The sequence below is a fragment of the Panulirus ornatus genome, chromosome 58 (genome assembly GCF_036320965.1).
Source record: "Panulirus ornatus isolate Po-2019 chromosome 58, ASM3632096v1, whole genome shotgun sequence".
Classification (NCBI taxonomy): domain Eukaryota; kingdom Metazoa; phylum Arthropoda; class Malacostraca; order Decapoda; family Palinuridae; genus Panulirus; species Panulirus ornatus.
This window is the reverse complement of record NC_092281.1, coordinates 16,997,130-17,009,848: the sequence shown is the minus strand read 5'-3', so window position 1 is coordinate 17,009,848 and position 12,719 is coordinate 16,997,130. Positions and strand designations below refer to the sequence as shown.

Genomic DNA, 12,719 nt, shown 5'->3' with positions numbered 1-12,719 from the left:
ATATATATATATATATATTACTCCTCTCATTATGAACTTTCGCAAACACACAACTCATTACAATTTTGGAACTTCTCTCTACGAAACATTTTCTTGCTTTGATCCCGGACGCTTGAAGCCGTATTCCTTCTTCCTCTGCTACCAAGGCCACACACACACACACACACACACACACACACACACACACACACACCTCCCTCCCTTGTTTACCTTACCATGGAAAAATAAGACAGCTGGCAGACAGCCAAGGCTGCCACTGGCAGTCTTCGCCCTCAGAGGTATTGCCTCACCGTCCGATACCATCACGACCATAGTGCCTGACGGAGCATCACGCTCGAGATGTCGCCTCTCCCTCCCTGACCCGCATGAGGTGCACGTCATTATCTACTCCTACTGTGCCGGGTGACAGTCCCTCGCCAGCGATGTCTCATCTCTTGAACGTAAGCGATTACGACTTGTGATTACTACTACCACTACTACTACTACTACCACTACTACTACTACTACCACTACTACTACCATTACTACTACTACTACTACTACCACTACTACTACTACTCTGTTAAGGGGAGAGTGTTCTCCTTACCACTCGTGTCGTCACGTCTCTTAACCTTGTACATACGTATGCACACACACACACACACACACACACACACACACACACACACACACACCGACCTAAGCCAGGTGTCGACCAACACCTGGGGTTTGGATGTAGGGCGACTGATACCACGCTCAAGATTCGAAACCTATGAAGGTCCGAAGTCCATGACGGGCCCCGTACTGACTGACTCATGGTCACTGCCGCCAACCGCGGAGGCCCATGACTGTGTGTGTGTGTGTGTGTGTGTGTGTGTGTGTGTGTGCCCCCGTTATCGCTCGCCGGTCTCGTCGTCACCAAGTGGCACCGGCGACCCTTTATCCTATGACAGCGCTTGACCCTTTGACCTCGTTCGACAAACTCAGCACAGACAGACATCCATTTTTTTTATCATTTTTTTACAAGAATCTTCTTGTACCTTGTATATTATATATCTTCCCCCCCCCCCCCCACACCTTTACACGGTGGAGATTTCATTATTTGATAACGAAGCGAGACCTCGCGGACGTTCTCGTGCAAAAAAGAAAAAATGTAAAATGTTTTGGGACTTGTGAAGTGTGGGGGAGGAGTGACAACCAGCACATCGCGTTCTAGTCTCCGTGCGAACTCGTCGAAGGGCGACTTCGAAGTCGAGGTTCTGATCGCGTCTGGTCTCCCTAGGCACGATCGATCCTCCCGCCACCACTACCCCGGTGGCGATGGCTTGATACTGGCGAGAACTGGAGGTCATGCAGTACTACTGGGGAGACTGGGGAGGTCATGCAGTACTACTGGGGAGACTGGGGAGGTCATGCAGTACTACTGGGAAGACTGGGGAGGTCATGCAGTACTACTGGGGAGACTGGGAAGGTCATGCAGTACTACTGGGGAGACTGGGGAGGTCATGCAGTACTACTGGGAAGACTGGGGAGGTCACGGAGTACTACTCGGAAGACTGGGGAGGTCATACAGTAACTGGGAGGTCATGCAATACTACTGGTAAGACTGGGGAGGTCATACAGTAACTGGGAGGTCATGCAATACTACTGGGAAGACTGGGGAGGTCATACAGTAACTGGGAGGTCATGCAATACTACTGGGAAGACTGGGGAGGTCAAGCAGTACTACTGGGGAGACTGGGAAGGTCATACAGTACTACTGGGAAGACTGGTGAGGTCATGCAGTACTGGGAAAACAAGGGGGCGGTCATGCAGTGCTGGGGAATTCGGGTGGTCATGCAGCATATAACTCACACAACAAAGTATTTTCTCAAAGTACAATAACAAAGGTCAAATTTTTCTACTGTAATACATCTTTTTTTTTCACAAACCTGCGAGTCATTCACCCAACTGAGAGAAGAATATCAACAACTCCAACTTTCGGTGTTGTGCGTTTAAAACACAACAAACGCGAGTGACTATGAGAGGAAAAAAGAAAAAAAGATCAGGCAGTAGAGAGAATCATTAGAATCCTAAAAGATTCATTCAAAACTGTTTATGAAATGATAACGACGTAATATGTAGGGGATTCAGTGCCAGCCATCGGTGTGCCGTGACGTCACGCCACAACCTACCTAACCTAACCTGTGCGCTGTAGAGTCCCGGCTGTTGTTTACGACGTCCAAAGATTATTGAGCAATGATCGGTATCTCACCACATGATAGGCAGCCGCTGTGGACGGCCAAAATCGATCCAAACAACACCAAGATAACAGACAGCAAGGGGGGGGAAAAAAAAAAGTCCGGTGGAAAAATAGAGTAGAAAAAAAAAAGAAAATAAGTGTAACAACACTTTCGTATATCTCTTTCCCCAGTCTTATTTTTCAGTCTCAATTTAAACTCCTTATTTCGTGAAATAAAAGAAAAAAGAATAAGGAATGGGATCCTAGCAGTGTCATTCGGTAGCCCTATATAATGTTACCCTATGTATAGGCTAGGCTTCAGAACTAGTTAACACTACGTATATACAAAATATACGTTACATACAGTAGAGCGAACATACGTATGAAACTTTACCTTCCTCTTCCCTTGATCTTATTTAACGGACTCTTAAAACTTCCAGACATTCCAGTCTCTCATATGTACAGTTGTAAATATTTCTATATATCCTTATAATGGTATAGATCCATACACTTTTACAAACTATCACACTTTTCTGTACATTTGCGTATATCTTACATGTCTCATATATACATTTTTTTATATTTAAGTATACCCTTGAAGATAAGGTACTGTGGTTGGCTGTTTTGGACGAGTATCTGTGTAGAATAAGGGTAATGTGTTAATTATAGCAATATATATATATATATATATATATATATATATATATATATATATATATATATATATATATATATATATATATATATATATAAGTAAATAGAACATTTTCTTTGATACACAGATTGTTGAAGGCCAATGCATATTTTCTGTTCCACATACGTCCTCTATGTAACTAACTCATGTACCACACACATCGTCTGTGTCACAGACTGCTTCACTACGAGCCTAGGTTCATAATCGTTACTGTACTGTGGAATCTAAGTCCACAGTCTCCTGCTATACCAGGCCGCTATACTAGGCTGCTACAATCTCCTGCTATACCATAGGTAAACAGTTCAGTAACACGGTGGCATAGCTTGACTAGGCTGATAACAGGATCAAGACGAAACAAAAGCGAAGCCCAAATACTCTAAAAGCACTTGAACGAAAAATCTGTCTTCTTTTTTAAATATTGAATTTGAACCGAAGACATCGGCTATATCTTTGCTCATTTTACATCTCAGAAATTTCATACTTTTAAATGACCATCATACATTTTCTTTTTCTTTTCAGTGTCGCTTATAATCACTTCATGATCTTAGGATTTACAGAATTTTTTTTTTTGTACCATGTTCGTAAATTCTATTGTTTTATCGGATCTTTAAATCTTTTGCGATTTTTGACAAAATTGTTGCAGTAAATGTTAATAGAAATTATCAACAGTATTGTTACTATTATTATAATCATTATCATTAGTTATCATTATTATCATTGTTGGTATTGTTTATTTGTATTATTAATATTATTATTATTATTATTATTATAATTATTATTATTATTATTATTATTATTATTATTATTATTATTATAATTTTTATTATCATTATCATTATTGCTATCATTATCATTATCATTATTATCATTATTATTAACATTATAATTTTCATTATTATTATTATCATAGCAATAGTGGTATGGCTTTATTGTTATCAGTATCTGTGGTAATAATTTCTTTATGTATGCAATCAGCATCATAAATCACCACTTGTATTATCATTACAAGCATTATCCTACTTTTAAATTAGCGTCATCACCGCAATTACATTATCATCATCTTTGTCATCAAAATAAAACACACGCGGAAGCAAATGAAGTTAATGATTATGACAAAATATACATAATCATAAAATCATGTTTCCTGTCGCCTTTTCTTCTCTTTTTTTTCTTTTCCTTCACGTGTATCTTTTTCATTATTATCACAGATCTATTATCATCACAACTGTCCTGTTCTGTGGCTCGGGATGACGATAATATGATGATGTAGGTAACATTATACATATTTATTCATATGATGATGCAGGTAACATTATACACATTTATTCATATGATGATGCAGGTAACATTATACACATTCATTCATATGATGATGCAGGTAACATTATACACATTCATTCATATGATGATGCAGGTAACATTATACACATTTATTTGCGAGGGAGATGGGGGTGAGAGGAGGTGGTAAATGCATGTTTCCACTTTCGTTTCCAAATAGAAAAATGTGGTAAATGAGGAATGTGAATAGAAAAAAAAGAAACCCTCATGTACACACGAATTGGCAACTCATGCACGAGGGTTCTGGCCACCATGTATTGCCAAGTAACAGATTTATCTATAACAAAAAAACTTAAACATAATGAATAAGTGTGTGCCTTTAAAAGTCGCTAAATATGGGAGAATAAACCGTTTATCTCTGAATCTCGTACAAATTAAAAGTAATCCAGCGAATTTCCACAGTAATTAGTGGAAAATGTTAACAAGAGTAATATAAAAGCGCGTTGTCAGTCACCCCTCGGGCAATGTAACGTCTATTCACATCAAGTTTAAATCATATAGCACGTTCTGCAATATCATACTTCAGTAATATATATATATATATATATATATATATATATATATATATATATATATATATATATATATATATATACTTATTTTTATATTTATCATACTTAAACGCCGTCTCCCGCGTTAGGCGAGGCAGCGCAAGGAAACAGACGAGGTATGGCCCAACCCACCCACATAAACAGGTAAATACAGAAAACATATATGAATGATCGGCAGAAGGAAACGAAGGGGATTTTTCTTTTTTTTTCTTGGGGGAGGGGGGACTCACAAAAATAAAGGAATCTTAGATTTTTACAAAAAAAAAAAGGTAAAATAAATCACGACTGCAATTCAAAGTTGCTACACACACACACACACACACACACACACACACACACACACACACACATGAAATAAGGACACCATTGAAGATTTCATGAACAGATAAATGAACAACTAGATAGATGATTACATAAGTACATCAAAGCCGAATCTTTACCCTAAATCACATATTTATATAAAGCTCCAGGGAACCCCCCCCACCCCTAAACCTTTATCGAGACTCCCCCGCCCCCGCCAGCCTCCAAAGGCTGCGCTACACCCAGCATCAGGGGAAGGTGTGGACTTGTTCACGGTGAAAAGTTCTTAATAACACTATACTACTCGTCATCCACAGACGATGATACAACTTATCCACACAAGGTATAACCTAATACAGGAGGAGTCTCATATATATATATATATATATATATATATATATATATAATTTTTTCTCATACTATTCGCCATTTCCCGCAATAGCGAGGTATATATATATATATATATATATATATATATATATATATATATATATATATATATATATGTCGTCTCCTTTGTTTAGATTATACAGATGATAAACATCAACCAGGTGTCCCTATATAAAATCTGAGTTGTAAACATCGAGGCAAAACTGTCATTTGGTGAGCCAAAATATATATACATATACACATATACAGAGAGGATACTACTTCATCATATACGTGCAGCTGTTACATACACGATTCTATGTACAGAAAAATAGGCTACACATTGTCGACGGCGTCTCTATGCTTAGTGTGTCGTACTATGCAAGTAGGATTTACGCACTTCATGACCACGGTGATATCAAAGACGGTGGGGGGGGGGGGGGTTTCTTAGCATTATTTTCTTTCACCAGCGAGAATTTTTGTCGGTAAAGTGAATTTCGTTTTTATCTCTCTCTCTCTCTCTCTCTCTCTCTCTCTCTCTCTCTCTCTCTCTGGAGGCAGGTGTCACAACCACTCGAGCACGACGGTACGACCCTTAAGCACGACTTTGTACGTCCCTTGAGCACCACTGTGTACGACCCTTTAGCACGACAGTGTACGACCCTTGAAGGGTCCTTGGACCTCATGGTCTGGTCTTTGACCTGACCCTCACCAGGCTGACATACCCAAGGGTCGTACCGTCGTGATGAAGGGACGTAAAGTCGTATTCAAGGGTCGTACCGTCGTGTTCGAGGGTCGTACCGTCGTGTTTGAGGGTCGTACCGTCGTGCTTAAGGGATCACATATGATTTATTGGGTCACATGCATCATTAGAATATTGTCGAGCAAATAAAAGTAATTTCAAGCGTTTCTTATCATATTCAAATTTGCATATCATACAAACGTTCATTCTAATTTGCATTTTACTCTGCAAAATCTATATCACCAAATTCATTATTGGTAAATTCTTTCTTTATTCATTGTTATTTATTGATACTTATTTTTGGTAGAACCATCACATATATATATATATATATATATATATATATATATATATATATATATATATATATATATATATATATATATTCTCGAGGTGTTATATTTCGATATTAATTTTTTTATTATCAATTCAATAAACACGTCTTCATTTAACATACCAAATTACAGGTTTATGATTCCTATCTCTACTACTCGTAAATACGTTCGAAATGGAAAGCTAGATTGTGAACAGATTATACAGACACACACACACACACACACACACACACACACATATATATATACATATATATATATATATATATATATATATATATATATATATATATATATATATATACATACATATATATATATATATATATATATATATATATATATATATATATATATATATATATATATATATATGCGTGTGTGCACAAACACACAACAGGAACATATAAACACACTCTGTACTTAAAGTCACATAAAATACAGTGAAATGTCACGACCAAATACTCTTTTACTTCAGATAGAAAAGAAATAAAATAGAGAAAAAAAAAATCTATTTTCAAGGCTTCGTGTCGGGACATTCGCGCCTCGCTGACCACAAACTAATTTTCTTGATCTCTGAGACAAGATCCCTCACGAAAAAGATTTACGTCTACGTTAGAAAATGACTATATCAATATTATACAATATATATGTGTGTGTGTGTGTGTGTGTGTGTGTGTGTGTGTGTGTGTGTGTGTGTGTGTGTATGTTGTGTATTTTGCGTGTGTTGTGTGTGTGTGTGTGTTGTGTGCGTGTTGTGTGTGTGTGTGTGTGTTTGTGTTGTGTGTGTTGTGTGCGTGTTGTGTGTGTGTGTGTGTGTGTGTGTGTGTGTGTGTGTGTGTGTGTGTGTGTGCGTGTGTTTGTGAGCGAGTTGTGTGTGTGTGTGTGTGTGTGTGTGTGTGTGTGTGTGTGTGTGTGTGTGTGTGTGTGTGTATGTGGCAATTTTTCAGACATATTTTGCTATTTCTCAGCAACAACGACATCAAGAGCATTGTCGTACCCCCCCCCCCCCCACTCCCGAGCACGACCGTACGAACCCTTCATCACGACGGTACGACCCTCGGGTAGATATATATACATAATGGCCTGGCCCTTTGACCTGACCCCAAAGGATCAGGTCATAGGTCACGCCTTCATAACCAGGTGTTTTTACCGCCGCGCTCAAGGATCGTACCGTCGTGCTCAAGGATCGTACCGTCGTGCGCAAGGATCGTACCGTCGTGCTCAAGGGTCGTACCGTCGTGTTCAAGGGTCGTACCGTCGTCCTCAAGGATCGTATCGTTGTGCTCAGTGATCGTACAGTCGTGCTTAAGAGTCGTACCGTCGTGCTCAATGGTCGTACCTTCGTGCTCAAGGGTCGTACCGTCGTGCTCAAGGATCGTATCGTGCCGTCGTGCTCAAGGAACATACCGTCGTGCTCAAGGATCGTACCGTCGTGCTCAAGGGTCGTACCGTCGTGCTGAAGGATCGTACCGTCGTGCTCAAGGATCGTACCGTCGTGCTCAAGGATCGTACCGTCGTGCTAAAGGGTCGTACCGTCGTGCTCAAGTCTCGTACCGTCGTGCTCAAGGATCGTATCGTACCGTCGTGCTCAAGGATCGTACCGTCGTGCTCAAGGATCGTATCGTACCGTCGTGCTCAAGGATCGTATCGTACCGTCGTGCTCAAGGGTCGTACCGTCGTGCTCAAGGGTCGTACCGTCGTGCTCAAGGGTCGTAACGTTGCGACAAATCAATATCTGAATTCTGTAACAGATAATCTGGTCTTCCCAAGGTAACAGCGATATCATAGGAATTCAATCAATGACTAATCATTACGATAAATAGTCTCGTTTTCTCTGCTAATTAACTGCTGATCAATTTCAGATAAGTTTAATCACTGAAGAAAAAAATAAATCACAGTAAAATATGATTGGATTTCTTTTTAGTGTTTTTTTTCTTCGTTTTTTTCCTTTATATTATTCGTTAAACACTGTGGGCTTATTGCAGTTATAAAGTATCTTGCGCTCGTCATAAATCAGTTATCAGAGATACGCTGACACAGTTGGTACCGGCATGGACGAGAGTTAGGTTAGACCCGCTCACACCAGGGAGGGAAATGTGTTATGACCAGAGGGTAAGGTTAGAGGAGGGAGGGTGGTGTTGTTGTGGGGGTAGAAGGGGGGGCCTTGTGGGTGGATACTCACCTGCATTCATCATCATAGGTCAGGCCGGGTCAGGGTTCAGCCTCGCTCGGGGTCAGGCTAGCCACTATCTTGGATCACAGTAACCTCATGTCTTATCACTTAATGCAATCTTTTATATACATAGGATATATATATATCAAAGCGGGTCCAAAAGTGAACACTCAAGTCTTAAGGGAGACACTGCACGCAAGGGAATATGCAATTTTAGGTTCTCACACACGCGCGCGTGTTTCGGGCACTGCGTCAAACGCTTAGTTAAGGCTGGCGTGCAGGGACGTGTACAGGCGTGTGTGCGTCACAGCGGCCAGGAAGTGACTGGCATGGCCCACCTGTGGACTCACCTGCCCGGCAGCGACGCCACACCCACATTGTCGTACGGCACCGCGGGGGGAAACGGCGTGTGCAAGTTGGCATCTGGCAGGCGTGCCGCGGCCATGTTGCTGCTAGTGACCCTCTCTCTCTCTCTCTCTCTCTCTCTCTCTCTCTCTCTCTCTCTTGCTTTCGATCTCATCTCTAAAGAGCCTCAAAGGAATATGCACACACAAAAAAGGTTTCTCTGTCAAACACGATAGTGTGTGGAACTGACTATCTTCCTCTATAGCAGACAGTTCAACATTAACTACAATATCAAAAAAAAAAACTATCTAAACACGTTTGTCATCACTACAATACAACTATAAACTGATACATCACAACCCTCGCCCATAATAACAACCCCTCCAACCACCAACCCATCCATACCTGCATGGCATACAACCCTGTACAGGAGGGAACAAATATAATTTTGATCCCATTTCTGAAGTCTGTCAAAAAACCGTTTCACATATCATTAGTATTCCACACTCTAGAATGGGACTCAAGTCTGTTTTATGATCCATGTTCTGATCTTTCCTTGAACTAGAAAATTTGGGACGAAGCAGGTCAGGTGATGTACATTCGTCTATTATTCCAATTCCAAAAATCGTATTATCACATAATACAACGACGTATTCTAACACCAGTTCTACAAGGTAAAGAAAGACGCTCAGATGCTCGCTTGGTTCAGTACGAAAGTCATATTGTTTTTCCATTTACGTATTTATATATCATCCTTATATCATCGTTAAGAACAGGATCGTATAGCTGTTTTCAAAGACATGATCGCCGGTGTGAAAGTGAAGAGGGCTCGCGCGGAGTGGCAACCTTAATGCCACAGACAACACCGCTCTCGACCGTTGTAAACTCTGCGGTAACCTCTCGTAAGCGTTCATTACATAAATCGACTGTAGCTTATTCTGTACTCCTAGTGTTTTCCTGTATTCCCATTCACGTTTCTACTGCGCAAAATACTCTTACAATTGAGTTTGATTGTCTAACTTTCCCCTTTTTTTTCCATATATCTATGAATTCTTATATTACGTTCAGCCGATACAAAATGTTTAGCTTAGCCAATTTTTCTTGTGCTGGGAAAGCCTAACCAACATACGTGCGTGTTACTGTGTGGAGATGGGATACCATTCGTTGTTTACAAATCAGTCGTAACGGCAGACTGGAAAAGAATGCCGATCTTAGGAGAATATAATACCTTAAGGATATGCTTAGAGAGTTATAGAAGACTAACATGATGCTCTTGGTAGATATACTCCGTGTGTATGTGTGTTGTTTATGAAGAGCGAGTCCCACAGCCCCACACAGTCTATATACAATGACAGTCGCGTCTCCTGTTCTACTCTACTCACACTTCCGTAGGGAAAACGAGAAACATCGCTACGTGTCTTTGGATCCTCTCTTACTTCCTCCTATCTTGGCTGGTTGGTTGTTTGGCTGGCTCGTTAGGTGTTTAGGCCTATCATCTACCATGGGTCATTTAAGACCGTCGACCTCAAGTTATAACGACCGATCGAGGATATCTTTTGGCATCATCTTCAGGTGTTGAGGGTGGTTCAAGATCACATACCTTCTCGCCTTGTCTAGGGCATCTCCTCAGCCTGGTAGAGACTTAACTAAACTTTCCAGGATTCAATAGTTTATAGGTTTTATCAAACAATGTCTTCTTAAAATGTATTTCGACGCTGGACATTTTCTTTTTTTTTTTTTTTAGACGAACTCATTCCACATTTTTCATGCATCAGAAAACGTATCCGCTGACTTTTTTTTTTCTAATCATTTGTAGTGAATTTGTTTTACTTCAGTTAAACTCTCGTTTTCGTTTCTTACTCATCATCATCTTCGCCTGCTTTTTCTTTTCTCGTTTTCTCTTCTTTCTATTATTTTTCCCTCCTGCTTTCTATCCTCTTTCCTTTTACCTTTCTTCTGTACTCCTTCATTCTCTTTTCTATACTTCTTACAGATACAGTCGCTACTACTACTGTTACTACCACTACCATTACTACTACTCTTACTACCACTACCATTACTAGTACTGATACTACTTTTACTACTACTACTACTACTGCTGTTACTACTACTTCTACTGCTATCACAAGGGAATTAGAAGGAATTCAAAGAACAGAAGACCACTAGGCACTTATATGTTAAGTTTATTCTTAAACGTATCTATCATGTTGCTTTTAACTGCTCTGATAAATCATTCCATATGTGAACAATAATGTTTAAGGAAAGGAACTTTGTCTCCTACGAGGTAAAATGCCTGACCTAAGGTTCGTATCCATTACTACGAGTGAAATCAGACAAATCAATTCATTCTTAAGTGACTTGTTAGATCGAAAATATCGAAGCCTTTGGAAAACCTGTATCAACAGATGAATTCAGCCAACATTTGAAAGATATGATTGAGCAAGTAATAAGTATAGATAAGAGAGAACTAACAGAGAAAACCTGAGAGGAATATTGTACACAACGGTGGAAATAATCCGTAATTTTTATCATAGATTCATCAGGGGCGAACTGTTGGGTTAAAGAGCAGCTAATCGATTAGGGTTTCTAGAGGGATGAGTTGGAAGATCATGTAAGGATATGCGAGGAGATAAATGACAAATTCAAAAGTGTTTTGACAATACAAGACACTATAGTCCTAACGCCAGTGAGACGTAATAAGCAAAAGATCCTGGAAACCAGCGAAGTTTCTTTATGAAAGAGAAGAACAGATTGCTAAGGACACTTGACCCATATAAGGTTCATCTTTACGATGGAGTTTCTTTAAAGGTGCTCTAGAAATCTGTAGATAAACATAACAGACCCTTTGATATGTTGTTTGAGATGACGCTGGAGGAAAGCAGAGTGCTAAGGGAGCGGAAGTCAATAAACGTCATACCTGTCTTTAAGAAAGTAGACCGGAAAGTTGCGGTGAACTACATGCAGGCCAATCTCTCAGGCGAGTGTGGTCTGCAAAACAATGAAAAAAAAGATAATCAGAATAGATGGCTCTCTGCAGAGGAGGTCATATCTAACCAACTCCACTGACTTTTACTGAGGATTGAGTCCCATTTTAGACAGAAGAATGTGTTGATCGTGTGGATCTGGACTTTCAGAAAGCATTTGACACTACACCACATAGGAGGCTAGTTAAGAGGCCAGATCTTTAGCCAAGTATAGCTGGAAGATTCCTATGATGGATGGAAAATGATCATGATGGAAGGAAGCAAGGAACGTGAGTCTGAAGGACCTGGTGTGGGTTCACCAGTGGCGTGCCGCTGGGCCTATTCTGGTACCGCTTCTTTTCTTGACCTGGGCAAACGACTTGCAAGGAAAGCCAGATTTCCTACGTGAATATGTTTGCGGATGATGTCACAGTCAGGAGGGTAGTAGGCACTAATAAGGACTATCTCTACTTACATGGTAACCTGGATAAACTCCCGAGGTAATACGAATCAACGAGGAAGGAACACAGGAAAAGAAGGACCCAATTCGAATACTATCGAGTAGAAAATATCCTGCAGGAATCCATGTGTAAAAAGGACATGGGAGTCGACCTCGTACGTAAGCTGTCACAAATTGTAATGGAGACAAACTGCCTGCCGGGCAAATATCACGATCGCATTCCAGGTCACAGATCACAAACTATTG

The 12,719-nt window shown here is 40.2% G+C and overlaps 2 protein-coding genes across 2 annotated transcripts in view; one reads left to right on the top strand and one right to left on the bottom strand.

Annotated features, from left to right (window-relative positions):
- LOC139766583 (uncharacterized) overlaps positions 1–9,025 on the bottom strand; it is a 69,062-nt gene extending 60,037 nt beyond the window's left edge. The window contains exon 1 of the mRNA XM_071695433.1: positions 8,715–9,025. Within this exon, the coding sequence (XP_071551534.1) occupies positions 8,715–8,730 (16 nt within the window). The 5' untranslated portion in view covers positions 8,731–9,025. The remainder of the gene's footprint in view (positions 1–8,714) is intronic.
- The window catches only part of LOC139766586 (1-acyl-sn-glycerol-3-phosphate acyltransferase alpha-like), a 126,588-nt gene that overhangs the window by 76,510 nt on the left and 37,359 nt on the right, over positions 1–12,719 (top strand). The window lies entirely within an intron of this gene.